The sequence below is a fragment of the Panicum hallii genome, chromosome 6 (genome assembly GCF_002211085.1).
Source record: "Panicum hallii strain FIL2 chromosome 6, PHallii_v3.1, whole genome shotgun sequence".
Lineage (NCBI taxonomy): Eukaryota > Viridiplantae > Streptophyta > Magnoliopsida > Poales > Poaceae > Panicum > Panicum hallii.
In genome coordinates, this window is record NC_038047.1 from 35587231 (window position 1) to 35603082 (window position 15852).

General features: G+C 43.3%; 1 protein-coding gene across 1 annotated transcript; it reads left to right on the plus strand.

Moving 5' to 3' along the window:
- Window positions 1–5636: 5636 nt before the first annotated feature.
- Window positions 5637–11918, plus strand: LOC112898251. The gene is made up of 5 exons (XM_025966611.1): window positions 5637–6647; window positions 6759–7282; window positions 7436–8208; window positions 8335–8950; window positions 11865–11918. The coding sequence occupies exons 1-5, from the start codon at window positions 5669–5671 to the stop codon at window positions 11916–11918; spliced, it is 2946 nt and encodes a 981-aa protein (XP_025822396.1). The 5' UTR covers window positions 5637–5668.
- The last annotated feature ends 3934 nt before the right edge of the window (window positions 11919–15852 follow it).

Here is a 15852-nt window from a genome sequence, read left to right on the forward strand (position 1 = left end):
CGAGATATGTTCTGGTACGATTCCTTAGCTGGTATTGGTTAGTATCTTTGTAACCCTGGCCAGTCGGATATATAAGGGAGGTCAGGGACCCCTCTCAAAACGAGAAGATCATTAGGTCATTCTACACCAAAGGGAATACAAACCACCATACAGGACGTAGGGTGTTACGCTCCGTGCGGCCCGAACCTGTCTAAAGTCTTGTGTTCCTTGCACCTTCGAGTTCCTGATCTCGGCGTCTCCTCACCCAAAACTTACCACCTTGGGTATATCCCTCGGTGGGCAGCCGGTTAAACACCGACACTAAATGCAAGCATTTATGACACGTCATGATGACGGGATAGACACGTCATAATAATTGGATAGACATGTCATGATGACTTGCACCTTTAACACTTTTGCCCTGAGTAACTTTGAAAGTTACTTTTGTAAATCAAATACTTGCATAAAAGGACTTGTACTTTTATAAAATTACATAAATACCCTTATTTTCACAACTTTACCCAAAATTTTTACACACTTCAACTCATACATTTCAAATGAAACTTTTGGATAAATATATATATATATTTCTTACAGGGGATAAAGTAGGAAAAACATGTTTGCAAAACCACCCTTCACTTATTTTGAAGTTACCTCCTATCTAATTATATTTTGCGAAAACAACCCTAGTTTTTCCATAATTACAAAAATACCCTTCTTACTTGCACTTTAAATTTTCAAAAGCTTCACACAAACATACACAAGCTTTACACTAACAAGCACATACTTCACACTAACAAATTATGTGCCTAATTTACAGGTACTTGACTGTCACACTCACTCGTCCCTAAAATTGCAATTTCAGGGTGAGACGGGGCGGGATAGGGCATGACCGCCCCTGGAAATGCATTTGCAGAGGCGGGCGCGCTACTCGTTCTTGCAAACAACTACTTCTACCTATGAAAAGCAGGGGTGGGTACCGCACTGAAGCGTCTCCCCATCAGGGAGGACTTAAAAGTGTTGCTTTATCAGTCCCAGGAGGCTGATAACACTTTTATTACATCAGACGGTACATCACCGTACAACTCTACGCGGTAATGGGCAGTGAAACGCCACTATCGCGAGGATTACAACTAGAACCCACACCACTACACTAGCTACGAAAAGGGGGTCATCAGAGTCTTGCGCCATGCGGAACTTCAGCGGTGGCCCTGACCACAGGCGTGACTGGGTGCAGGACGGAACCCTACTCGATGTCTTCGGGGATGTAGTCGGGGTCTTTCGCTGTAAAAGTAAGAATGGGGTGAGTACAAACGTACTCAGCATGTCCAATCACACCGCGGAGGGGATATAACAGAAATAAATGCACGGGTTAATCCAAGGATAAGGTTATGGTTTTATTTTGCGGAAAAACTCGGTTTTATGCAAAGGTTCGTTTAAAACATTTTCAAAACAAGTTTTCATATACCAAGGAGCAAGTGCTGTTGATCCACACAGGATCCGAACTTTAAGCTGCTACTGGAATCCCCGTCCATCGTAGCCCACGGCACAACTGCCAGACATTTTCCAAATAACACACACACCTATCCCAGAGAAACACTAGTTATGTGACCACACCGTAACTTGCCCAATACCGTGGGCACGGCTATTCGAATAGATTTTAACTCTGCAGAGGTGTGCAACTTTACCCACAGGTGGGGTACCACAGCACGAACACCTTAGTGCCAGTGCAGATCCCATCAAAGCCCTTACCCACCTTAGCTAGACCTGGCTAGCCACCACGGGATCTATCAAGGGGTCATTCGACCTATCACCGAGGTTTAACCGGGGCATAAGTCTCACAGAACTTATCCCGTCTCCTTGATCACCCGTTGCTCCCAGCTCTCCTGATGGCTATCAGACTAACTAGTGGGGTTAGACTAAGCCGTTGCCCATACAACGGTCAAGTGGTTTGCACGACAGGAAGCTAGGTGAGACGACACATCAACTCGGTCCTTAGGGGTGACAAGATGGATATCTCCCTTTCACGCTCAACCACACAGGTACGAGCATACCAACGGCAATTCACACAGAAATGCCATCCATCCCGTCTAACTCACTTTTCAAAACCACATTTTATCCCTTCCCACACGCACACACACTTTCTTTGCAAAAACCAGGTGGTCAAGGTATGGTTATCACAAGTAAGGGTGGCTATCCTACCATGTTTTCAGCACACAAAACCATGCAATTTTATAAAACAGGCCACTGGGTTGTGTTTATAAAAACTAGGATAGAAACATGCATCAAAGGGTGGAGTTGAACTTGCCATCGTCAAGTCCTTGCGGGAGATCCTGATCGAAGCACTGTCCCTCGGGTTCGGGGTCGCAAAACTGGTCCTCGTTCGCTTGGTCACAGTCGGGACCTTCCTCGTTCACTCCGTGTCCTACGACGCAAACAAACAGACACACAATCAAGCGAAAGAACTAAAAGCTTTCATCGTTGAGTTTGAATCGGAATTAATTTAGTTACAGAGACAGGGGTAATATTTTTGGGTGGTTTCTTAATGGCGTGGCTAAAACTATACTAGAAAGGGCGTGGTAAAGTTTCGGGTCGATCGGAGGTCGTTTCGCACATAAAATGACGAGGCGAAGGGGGTTTCAGGGATTAAACGGGGGTCCAGGGGCTTGTTCGTAAACTTTCTAAAAACAGAAGGGCCTATTTGTAAATCTTAAAACATAAGAGGCACAACAAAAAGTGCGAGGGATCCACTTGAAATTGACTTATATCATGGGGGGGGTCTAGTTTTGGAAATAGCAAGGAGAGGGGGCTCATTTTGCAAGGTTGTAAAAGGGTGGAGGGGTCCCTAAACAAATAGAAGGGAAGGGAGGGGCCTAAGGGCAAAATGCCCCTTCTTCCTCCTCTCCCCACGGGGAAACAGAGGATGGGGAAGGGAGCCTCTGCGCCAGCCGTCTTCGGCGGCCTGAGGCCCGATGGCAGCCCGGGGGGTGGGGGAAAAGGGAGAGGGGGGCGTGGGGAACCAGCTCCCAGCCTTACCTCGGGCCGGGGTGGTGCGTGCAGGTGGGACGACGGGAGCAGGGGCGGCGGCGTTGGGCGGTTCGGCGGGGCGGCGCTGGAGGCTAGGAGAGGAGGGGCCACACTACTAGAAAACGGTCTATCGGTACCAGCACGTTAGTACCGGTCAAGGACGAGCCGGCACTAACGTGCCTCAACAGTGTCAGGCGGGCACGTTAGTGCCGGCTAGAAATACCAGCCGGCACTAACGTGCCATCCCTCCAACTGCTAGAACGGTCAAAACGCACGTTAGTGCCGGTCGGCATATCTAGCCGGCACTAACGTGGTCAATTACAAGTTTGTGCCGGCTATCTGCTCTAGCCGGCACTAAACGTACACATTTAGTGCCGGCTAAAGCCACTAGCCGGCACTAACTTGCCCTGTATATACCGGCCACTCCAAACCCAGCCCTCCATTTAATTTGGCACTCCTTCTTCCCCAGCCTTCAACCGAGCTCTTCTCACTCCCATGGCGTGTTACAGGGGAGGTGCTGCCCATTTTTCCCCAAATTTGTGAGGATTTCACCCATCCAAGTGCACCAAAGGTTAGTATCTTCTTCCACTCTTCTTTCACGGTGTTTATTCTTTGTTTCATGCTTTCTAGATAAAGAAAATAGTGATGAATTTGAACTTCATGTGGTCGTCAATATTCACCAGATGTATCTATGATGAAAATAAAATCAGTTTTAACAAAGTGAGCCAAATAATATCTACAGCTAAAATGGGGTAATTGAACATATAAAGACAGCACTTGGTTGGATGTTATGCAAATCTAACGTTCATAGATGCAAGTGGTTACAAAGACAGCCATACGCACAGCAAAGAAATTGACAAATTTGGATTTCAGTTTGTTAGAAACAAACATTGGAAGGACTTGTCCCCGGTAGTTATCACAGCTTTAACCCTGGGTTAATGAGTTAGAGTGAATATAAGGAAAATTTTTGTGGCACCATGGCTCTGAATAAAAGGTGCCAAGGTGGAGTACCTATCAGATTGAAATTAATGTGTGCTATATGATTTATTAACTTCAGTAGCAGATTTTATTCCACAACCGAATATGAATACTCAGAACAAAACTTTAGGGAAGAATAATGCATAACACATGCGATGATCACTGTGTCCAATCAGTACATAATTACATATAGAACAATGCTAATGCTTAACACAGGTAGTCAGCCAGTATCTGATAGCAAGAATTCACGGGACACAAAATTGCTCTTAATACTGAAATGAACAAGAACTAATAAAGCTGCAACTCGTGACAATAGTCATTTAGTCCGATAAATAAAACAACACTTTATAAGGCAACCGCATCATGTTAACACTAGCTCGTGAATTTCATATATATTTCGAAGCAGAGATGTGTCACTATAAAACCAGAGATGTCCAAACAGCATGCCTCATCAACATCCAAAGAAATGGAAATAACCAAAAGTTACCTTTTGTTATGCTTAGTCAAGTAAAGGATTCCATTTGGACTTTTAGCGTAAGGAATCTAGGTACTACATGGCAATCTAGGTACTACACGAATTTCAATTACCCCATTTTAAGGTTGAGGAAAAATGAGAATATTTTAGGTTAATTTAGTAGTAATGAGAATATTGGTAAAGCATAACATTGATAAATTTGAAAACTTTGTACTTCCAGTTTCCTGTGCAAGTTGGATTTAGGAATTACTCTTGTTTGTTGTACAAACAGACCTACCATTCTACCATTTGATATCTAACCTTAGTATCGTGGTTTGAACTGGATTAAAGTTTATACTACCACATTTCCTTTACTGTTAACAAAAAAAACATTGTTGATATCTGGGTACCTTGAGTTCGGATGAGATTTCTTTATTGATCTATTTGGATGCCACAATACAAAATTATTAACTATTGGTCAGGTACATAGCATCTGAGTGTTCAACCTTTTGAAATAAAACATGCTCTGAAATTATTGTACGATGTTATGTTTTTGATGGTTAACTATTCATCATGATTTTGGCTATATCTCAGTACAGATTTACTTACCAAATTGTCACTCAAATTCTCATAAGCCATAAAAGTTTTAGGCTTCTAGCTAGTAATTTGATGATGTTTGACTTGTGGCCTGTGCAGCTATTGCTAGTATCATCTTCTTCAGGGAGTTTTCAGTTCTACTCCAGGTATACTTTGTAGCATTGATAGCGACTGTATCAAAAAAACAAAATTTTGATGTTTTCTTCTTATGCTCTTAAGATCTTATCCATTTGCATTTGAACTTTCTTTTAACCAGTGATGTTCTGAACTTCTGATAGATAAGCCTCTCAATTTATATTGTCTCCTAATAAATGAACTGTCTTCCTTGATCCATTGGTATTCTATCTTTGTACTACCCCCTGTCAATCTTTCAGCGTCATTGCAGTAAAAGCATGACTAAGAACATGATGTTTACTTCATTCTTGACTTTTCGATACAGTTTCTCACAGTTTCACTCTCAAAGCTACTCCCTCCGTTCCGTTTCAAATTATCAGTCGTTTAGACTTTTCTAAATTCATAGTACAGATGAGCATGATTTTTTTTTAATTTGTACAGATGGACCGGCAATGGATGCACGGAAGCCGGAGCACCTCGGCGTGGATTCAGGGTTTAGATTCTTTTCTCAAGGCAGCAATGGCAAATAGGTCGCCAAAGGGTTTAATGTGTTGTCCATGCAGTGTTTGCGAAAATAAAAAGGAATTCCGGAAAAGAGAAACTCTATGGAATCACCTGGCCTTGAATGGTTTCATGAGTAACTATAGCCTTTGGACTAAGCACGGTGAAGTTGGAGTTACGATGGAAGATAATGAAGAAGATGACGATGGTGATAACAATCTTCCAGATTGGGCATGGGTTCATGAAGCAGGTGGCTTTCAAGATGAACCAATGGACGAGGGTGAAGCAAATGTTGCACAAGAGGAGCCACCTGACGAGCTAGGTCAGGCGTTGCTTGATGCACAGAAAGAGAGTGACACTGTGAAGGAGGCATTAAAGTTTGAGAAGATGTTGGAGGATCACAAAAGGCCATTGTTCCCTAATTGCAAACCGGAGCAGAAGAAGTTGGGTACCACGCTAGAGATGCTGAAATGGAAGGCAACTAATGGTGTCACCGATAAGGGATTTATTGAGCTATTAAAGATTGTAAAGAACATGCTTCCTGAGGGTAATGAACTGCCGTCAACAACATACGAAGCTAAAAAGATGGTTTGCCCTCTTGGATTGGACGTGCAGAAGATTCACGCATGTCTTAACGACTGCATCCTGTATCGCGGCGAATACGAGAACTTGGAAGCTTGTCCTGTTTGTAGCGCATTGCGGTATGAGATCAGGCGAGATGATCCAGGTGATGTTGATGGGGAGCCGGTAAAGAAGAGAGTTCCCGCAAAGTTGGTGTGGTACTTCCCTATAATACCACGTCTGAAGCGCTTTTTCAAAAACAAGGACAACGCTAAGTTGATACGGTGGCACAAAGAAGACCGTAAGGAGGATCACATGATCAGACACCCAGCAGATGGGTCCCAGTGGAGAAACCTTAACCGAGAGTATCCTCAATTTGACAACGACCCAAGGAATATAAGATTTGCTCTAAGTGTGGATGGAATGAATCCGTACGGTGAGTTTGGCAGCGCTCATAGTACATGGCCCGTGACCCTATGTATGTTCAACCTTCCTCCTTGGTTATGCCTGAAGCGTAAGTTCATCATGATGCCGGTGCTTATAGAAGGGCCAAAAGAACCTGGCAACGATATTGATGTGTTCCTGCAACCCTTGATGGATGATCTCTTACTGCTCTGGAAAGAAGAAGGTGTACATGTGTGGGATGAGTATAAACAGGAGTCTTTCAACCTCCGAGCTTTGCTTTTTGTATGCATCAATGATTGGCCTGCACTTGCAAAACTTTCGGGACAGTCGAACATGGGATACATGGCCTGCACCCACTGTTATGATGTAACCGATAGCATTTATTTGAAACACTGTAAGAACTGCGTATACATGGGCCATCGCCGATTCCTTCCTACCGATCACCCCCTAAGAACCGAAGGGAAGCATTTCAAAGGAGAGCCCGAAACTCGTCGTAAGCCTCTGTTCCGTAATGGAAAGCGTGTGTTCTCGATGATCAAGGATGTGAAGGTAGTATTTGGAAAGGGTCCCGGTAGCCAACCTGTTCCGAAGGATGACCAGGGACATGTTCCAATGTGGAAGAAGAAATCTATATTGTGGAACCTACCTTATTGGCAAGTCTTACAGGTTCGCAACACAATTGATGTGATGCATCTATCGAAGAATCTTTGCGTCAACCTACTAGTCTTTCTTGGAGTGTATGGTAAGTCAAAAGACACATTGGAAGCAAGGCGCGACATGTGGATGCTAGCCGGGCGACAAGGCTTGCAACCCGAGAAGAGAGACAAAGGACGCCACTATTTAAAACCTGCCAGCTATAATCTGAGTAAAGAGGAGAAGGAAAGCATGTTCGATTGCTTGAACAGTATCAAGGTCCCGTCTGGGTACTCCTCAAATATACAGGGCATAATAAATGTGAAAGAGAAGAAAATCCAAAACTTGAAGTCCCATGACTGCCACGTTCTGATGACACAATTACTTCCGGTTATACTGAGGGGTGTTCTACCGGAAAATGTGAGATTGGTAGTTGTAAAGCTTTGTGCATTCATGAATGAAATTTCACAGAAAGCAATTAATCCAAATAATCTAATAAAGCTGCAGAAAGACATTGTCGAATGTCTTGTCAGCTTTGAGATGGTCTTCCCACCTTCCTTCTTCAATATTATGACACACCTTCTAGTTCATATTGTGACAGAAATAACTATTCTGGGTCCTGTTTTTCTACACAATATGTTCCCTTTCGAGAGGTTCATGGCAGTATTGAAGAAGTACGTGCGTAAACGTTCTCGCCCAGAAGGATGCATTGCTAAGGGCTATGGAACCGAGGAGGTCATTGAGTTTTGCGTTGACTATCTTCCTGATCTCAATCCGATTGGGCTCCCCGTGTCACACCATGAGGGGCGACTAAAGGGAAAAGTAAAGGGAAAAGGCACACTAGGAAAGAAATGTAATGTGCACATCCCTTGTAGTGAATTCAGCCAAGCAAACTTCACGGTTCTTCAGAATTCATCCAAGGTGGCTCCATATATTGATGAGCACATGAATATTATACAGTTTGAAAATCCACAAAAGAATCTTTCTTGGATTACACGCCAACATATAAAATCTTTTGACGGCTGGTTTAGACGAAAATTATTGGGCAACAACACAGTTGATCAAGAACTTCAATGGCTGGCTAGGGGACCATCAATCACTGTCCAGCAATACCAAGGGTACGAAATCAATGGGTATACATTTTATACGAGAGCTCAAGACAAAAAAAGCACCAACCAAAACAGTGGTGTCCGTATGTGTATAGTAAACAGTAATGGAGAAAAGAACAACTACTATGGTGTCATAGAGGAGATATGGGAACTTGAATATGGACCCATAGTTGTCCCTTTATTTCGTTGCGAATGGGTGGCTGGAGGAGGCGTAACGAAGGACCGGTATGGGATGACCATAGTTGACTTTAAAAAGATTGGATATAAAGATGAACCATTTGTTCTAGCCAAGGATGTGACACAAGTGTTCTATGTGAAGGACATGTCGAGCAAACCGAAGAAGAAGTCAGATAAGACGCCTGAAGCAGACAAGGCTGGAAATGAGCCGAAACGGCTCATAGTTCTTCCAGGAAAAAGAAAAGTTGTTGGAGTTGAGGATATTTCGGACAATTCGGAAGATTATGACCAGATTGATGACCTTCCTCCATTCTCAGTTGACGTTGACCCTAGCATCCTCTTATCCAAAGAGGACACACCTTACTTACGCTGTGATCACGCTCAGGGCACTTTCATCAAAAGGAAGATTATCAATGTTCCAGTACATAATGATAATGAGTAGTAGTTTTATATAAATTATGTATTGAATTCTCTCAATCAGTGATGTAATGTAACGCACCGCATCGTATTTATCTCAATTCTTGATACTATTTCTCCAATGATGACATAATATCATCTTCAGATAATATTATATTTTTGCATGGTATAAATATTATTTACATTCTCTAATTTTGTATTACTAGAAGCATTGAAACATTAAATTACAAACAAATAATCAAGTAATATGAGAATTGATTACATCATTGTATAGGCTACTATTGAAAAGTTTTTTGAAGAATTTTGCATGGATCAAAATGAAATGTTTTCGATTTATTATCAATAACAGAAACATATACACATATAAACCCTTTACGCTACACATAATTGATAATGGTTGCATATTCGTTAATTTACTTCAATTACTATTATTATTGTGTACATATAATTACTATAATTATTGTGTAGCTAAAAATAAGATGTAAATGTTTGTTATATTATTCTAATTATTAAGCCTATGTTGATCTAATTTAAGAATACTACAAATTTAGTGTAAATGGGAATTGGCGTGGCCAGTTCCCGCGCGCCAATTCCCGCGCGCATGGTACACGTTAGTGCCGGCTGGTAATACCAGCCGGCACTAACTTTAGCACGTTAGTGCCGGCTAGTAGTACTAGCTGGCACTAACTTGTCCACCTGACGTCACGTGGGCGCGTTAGTGCCGGCTGGTAATGTCAGCCGGCACTAACCTAGCCATCTCCCTAACAAATTAACTCCTTCGCCTTCAGATCGACGTCGCCCCCAACTTACTGCCGCCCCGACGTCCTCGCGCCATTGCTGCCGCCGCCCGAAGCTCCGGCCGCCGCGCACCTCGTCGTCCTCGCGCGCGGCCCGTTCCGCGCAGCCCGGCCGCCCGGCTGCCCCCCGCCTCGGGGTCCTCGCGCCACTGCTCCGTGTCCTCGCGCCATTGCCGCCGCCGCCCGAAGCTCCGGCCGCGGCGCACCTCGTCGTCCTCGCGCGCGGCCCGTTCCGCGCAAGCCCGGCCGCCCGGCTGCCCCTGCTCGGCGTCCTCCCGCCATTGCTGCGGCGCCCGAAGCTCCGGCCCCCACCGTCGACCCCTCCCTCCGGACCTCGCGGTGAGCACCTTGTCCTCTACGGGACATTTTTCAAGTTTCCGTAGAAATGAATGTCTCAGTCGCTTAGCAAACCTCATTTGGTTCTAATTACTCAAGAAATGAATGTCTCAGTCACTTAGCAAACCTCATTTGGTTCTAATTACTCACTGTCCTAGTTACACTTCAAGGAGGAAATGGACCTAGTTGTTCTAATTAAAGGCCACGCGCAAGCTATGAATACATTGTTAGACAGTTGGCTGAGTAATTTCTAGCATGTCAGTATGGTCTTTTTTGGGCTTAAAGCCTTGTAATTCTCTTGTACAGCCGCAGTTTTTTGCTTGCACTTATATAAAAAAAAGTAGGAGCCTCCCCTGCTGTTCTGATGTTATGCAGCTTAATTTTGATTCTCCTACACCTGTCTTTCAGGGCCAGTTAATAATATATGGTAACTAATCAGTAATAAGTTAGCACAGCAAGAGACTTTTAAACTCACTGTAATAACTTGAGACCACTTTAACGAATTTCTATTTGTACAAAATTAACAGAGACCTGACAGAGGATTTCATAGTGTTTCAAAATAGCGCTAGAAATTTCTTGTGCGTCCCACTAGTTTCTAACATTTTCAGTGACCACTATATACTTCCTGCTCCTAATAACATCACGAAAACCTATAGTACACAGCATTCATACATAAACAAATTTGTCAAGACTGCCCAGGGATGAATCTTTTTAAGTATCCCTACAGGTGGTGCATTCTTCGGTCACTCTTCCTACTATTAACTAATTACCACATGAAAACAATTTGTAAGACAGCACAAAGAGAAGTCATTTTCAGTACTTGGTACCATGGCGCATTCTTCTACTCACTCTTCCTATTCTCAGTTAGGACATTCAAACCAATGGGCCAGGGCAGTTCGCACAGAAACCAATTTGTCCAAACTGCGCGACAGAGGTCATTTTCGGTACTCATTACAATTGACAAATGCCTTCAAAATAGTGTAGGCATTTTAAGGCCAAGAAATCCCCATCTAGAGACTTGTCTGTAAAGGGAAGGCTGCCAATATGGGCTGAAAACTACTCCAGCACCAATTAAAAGCACAAACAAACATAGGTAAATGGCCGACGGCTCAACTTGCAAAAGAAAAGAACCCCACATGGATCTGTCTACGCCCATGAAAAAGGAAAGCTATGCTTGTTCCTATCAGTGCGCGAATAAGATCGCTATAGCCACAATCAACATTTCTACAAACTGCAAATCCATTCATGGAGGAAGCATTAGACAATGTGCAAATCTGACACGAGTTGGTCGAGATGTGAACATCTATGATGACTGGAACCTGGGTCACATATGTACTTGTGATCTAGAAGTTCTATTTGGTGTTGTAGACACCAATGTTACGTGTGGTGCATTTGGTTTTCTGATTTTATCTTACAACTATTAATTGATATTACAGGTTTTAACTTGTATGAGATGCAAGAAATATAGAATAATTTCATATAATTAACCTTATGTTTATAATTGGTTGGTGCCTTAATATTGCTCTTCTGGTTTGTTATATATAGTAACTCCCTAAGTTGTTATGTCAAGGAATGGGCAGGTTACTTTCTCCTGGTGATGCACAAGTGCAAGTTAATATATAATTATATATTGTTATCAGCTAATTGCATATATCGATTTTTACCAATATTATTCATTAATTTGATCTCATCATGTGAGTTTTCCTAATTTGTATCTAGGCATTACCTAACTGCACATTATTCATTAATTTGATCTCAATGTGTTTATAACAATTTCAGGTTACTTGTGGTGGTGAACTTGCTGTCCTCCACGCCCTCCGAAGAATCTACTGAAGAAGGTTTATATCTGCATTTGCTTGATCTTCTCAACTTTGATCATTAGTAGATGAGTTATATTCTTCGGTAATTGGAATACTGATAAAAGTCGAACAAACTCGAAGGTCGATGGAGGAGGTATATGAGTTATATTCTTCGGTAATTGGTGATCTAAGAGTTGTATGACATATTGTGTGTGGTCAATGCTTGATGTACGTGTAATGCTCAATGCTAATCCATGTTAGAACACCATTTCTATAATTCAAATGTCAATATGGGTACGTGGGGTTTAATGTGTTGGTTTCAGTTGATATCATCAAGCATCACGCTGCTGGAAGATCTGTTGATTTTTTATTTTTTTTTGCCTTTTTCATTTCAATATGATTACAGAGGCTATTCTTTCATTTATGTGATATTGTGTCTAATTGTATTATGTGTTCCCTGTACTCTGTGTATTACTGTAATTTGTTTTCATCGCCCATAGCAATGCACGGGTATGAACCTCGAAATGTTAAGACTGAAACCTTGCAAATACATACATTTTAAACCTTGCAAATACATACATTTTATTAGTACTAGAAAATACTTAATGTTTTTTATTGTTTCGGGTAGTGGAAATGGATCCTACGGACAACCAAGACGAGTTAATGCACGAGCTCATTTGTGGTAGTACTGGGCAAATAGCTCCAGAGTTTCATGAGGATGAGAACGATGGCAGCCAATTTTTAAACTTGCATTATCATGGCGACCAGGAGCAAGATATTAGTGGGGAGGAAGAAGAAAATGTCGAGGAAGCCGAGGTATGAAATTTAGTGATTCTTCCAGGCATCAGGATAAACGTTTTGTCAATACCTGCCGCGACGTCCACTAGTTGCTAGCAACCCGCTTAATAAATTTGTGATTCTTTCAGGCATCAGGATCGACGAAGCCTAAACGGAAACGTGGCTCCAAGAGGAAGATGGTAGGATGTACGACCATCACGGAGATCAACGAAGCAACCGGCGAGCCACTAGCCCCTGGTCAAATTAAGACGACCTTTGTAAATCAATTGGGATATCTTGTTAGGGAGAACGTCCCCATAAAGTACAAGCTTTGGAAGAGAAATAAAGTCTCTGATCGACCTGAAGATATCGTGCCAGATTCAGAGAAAGATTTGTTATGGAAAGAGGTGTTGTTGCACTTCAACTTTCCCCCGGGCAAAGCTGACAAAGTAAAGGGTTGGACATTTAAGAAGATGGCAATTCAGTTTGGCTCGTTCAAGAAAAAATTGGTGGCAAACTTTGTCAACAAGGGCCTCACACCAGATTTTGATAAAGTCTGGAAGAAGCAACGAGAGTGGTGGAATGAATTCGTGAATTACAAGCACAGTGCTGACAGCATGGCAGCCTCGATTCAAGGCAAAATGAATGCTAGCAAAAAGACAAACTTCCATAGACTTGGGCCTGGAGGTTATAAGGTTGCTGTTCCGAAATGGGAAAAGATGGAAAATAATTTAATTGCAAAAGGAATCGTACCGCAGACCTTGAGTTGGCCCAAACGAGCAAGGTATTACTTCTATGCTCATGGAGGCACACTGGACCCCGACACTGGAATGTTTGTGACTAGCGACGTACTAAGAGAGGCTGCCCAAAGACTTGACGAGGCAATGAGCCGTACGGAAGAAGGAACCTTCCAGCCCAACAGAGAGAATGACGAGCTGACTTACGCTCTTGGGAATGCGGAACACACTGGACGGACCCGAGGCATGGGCGTAGTTCCGTGGAAATATGGCTTTTCCGGAGATCTCGAAACCTACCGAAGCCGATGCAGAAGCAAGGCAGTAGTGGTAGAGAAGATCTGTAGCCTAGAAAACCGGATAATGTCACTTGAGGCAGCAGTTGGGCAACGCTCGGACCAACCAGCTGCCAATGTGGAGTTCAGCACCCCTTCTCAGCGTCGTAGCAGTGTTGCTTCCACAGAGCACCCTGCTTTGGGTGCCGACAGGACGAGGGACCCCATCGACGACATTGCCGTTAGGACCCAGTGTGAGCTTCTGGTTCTTTATGGGAAAAAGCTCAAAGTTTGTGCTGAGGGTTATGCGGAAGTCCAAGAAGAAGGCAGGACAATACATTGCCAGCCAATTCCTGAAGGATTCGCCAGAGTCTTTGTTGACCGAATTACTGAAGAACGCTGGGAAGACTTGGACCTCCCGATCCCTATAGGTCCTGAAGAAACAGAACTACAACATGCCGTACACACATGGATTGCGTGGCCAAAGCGCGACATAAGATTGGTGCAAGCAGCCACAGATTCCGCTCGGTGCTCAAGGCAAAGATCACCAACGCCACCTGATGACAGGAATCCTAGTGTTGGCCCACCTTCTCCACCGCCTGCACGGGACCCCAGCATGGATCCGCCATCACCAGCCGCACAAAGCGAGCCAATTTCGGCATCATCACCAGCCGCACAATAGAATCAGAGTCAGCGACAGAAGGCATACACGGTACCTTCGGTCCAGCCATCTCATAAGCAGCAAAGAAAGAAGAAAGCGAAGGCTCCAAAAGAGAAAGAGGCAGAAGAATCGTTTGAAACCTTCTTGCTGAAGCGCAAGCTACTGAGGGAGGCTGCGAACAAGAAGCCAGAAATAGATCCGGTTGCGAAGGCACACTTCGTTAAACACTTTATTAAAGATCCCACCAAGGAGAAAGAAAGGGAGTCGGATTATGATCGGCAGATCAGAAAGTGCTACAACAACCCCAAGAATCGACGAATCAATGCAAAGACCGTTCCCCAGCTCGGAGAGCAGTCCAAACAATCGATCGCTTCGTTGATAGTGCCGCGTGAAGAATGTCCTGATGAATCAAGAGATCCGTTGACCATGGCTGGGATGATATTGCAAACTGATCTAACAAGGGCTCAATTGCTTGGGGAGGCCCTACAGGATGCCCGCGGCAGGAAAAGGTTTGTACTTGGTGAACCTTTGATATGGCCAGAGTTACTACCATTCCTACCAACGAGAATGGCCGAGTTACACAAATGGTATGCCGTGCAATCTAAAGCTAATCAATTAGAGATGTTCCCAGCCCGGATTAAAGATGAGCATTTCTGGCGGGGGGCAGGTGAAGTATATATCGAGTTTGAAGCACTTTACGATTTATACCATCAAGATGCCCTTGACAAGTCCCTCCTGAGTGTATGGTGCATGTGAGTATTGTCTCTCGTTTCATTATTTTTAGCCTTGTGTGTTGACCGATCCCCGTTTTTCTTGTGTCCCGTAGGTCAAAAATTCAAATTTGCCGAAAAAAGAACTTCCATAACGTCGGGTTCTTCGACCCCGATATTATACACGAGAAAACGGTAGAGCAAAACCCTGAAGAAATAGTCAATATTATATACAGGGGGTTGCGTAAGAATAGCATGTGTCCCTTCATTCTCTTGCCATACAACCATCAGTGAGTCATTCTTTGTTAGCCTCTTGTTTTCAATCCCTTCGTATTAATAATACTATTTAATAACTATTTTAATCAACATTAATTGGTTATGCGTATGTATATGCACAGCTTTCATTGGATATTGCTTTGTATTCGGATTGAGGAGCACAAGGTCTTGGTGTACGACTCGTTAAGGCAAGATAAATCAAAGTACCAAGATCTCATCGAGGTGGTAAATACTGCATGGCATCGCTACCTCCGCAAACACATAGGCTTGCCCATAGGTGAAATCGAGCCTCTTTGTTGGGTGACTGATTTTCCGGTATGAATATACTCTCGCTACTAATGTCATTCGCAATAAACATCAGAAAAATTCTATATCTTAACCCACATTTGTCCATAGTGTTGGAGATAGGGACAAGGAAACAACTTATGTGGATACTACGTATGCGAGTGGATCAACACTTTTGCAAGTGAAAAAGGGCAAATGACATTGGAGGCATTCAATGTACGTGAGCACAATCACATCTGCTCATCATTTT

Bases quoted from the DNA above. Each gene is read 5' to 3' on its own strand.
- LOC112898251 (XM_025966611.1), top strand. From the start codon at position 5,669: ATGGCAAATAGGTCGCCAAAGGGTTTAATGTGTTGTCCATGCAGTGTT. The intron at 7,283-7,435 runs GTTCGCAACACA...CAACCCGAGAAG, and splicing joins CTTATTGGCAAGTCTTACAG to AGAGACAAAGGACGCCACTA. The intron at 8,951-11,864 runs GTTCCAGTACAT...TAACAATTTCAG, and splicing joins TCAAAAGGAAGATTATCAAT to GTTACTTGTGGTGGTGAACT.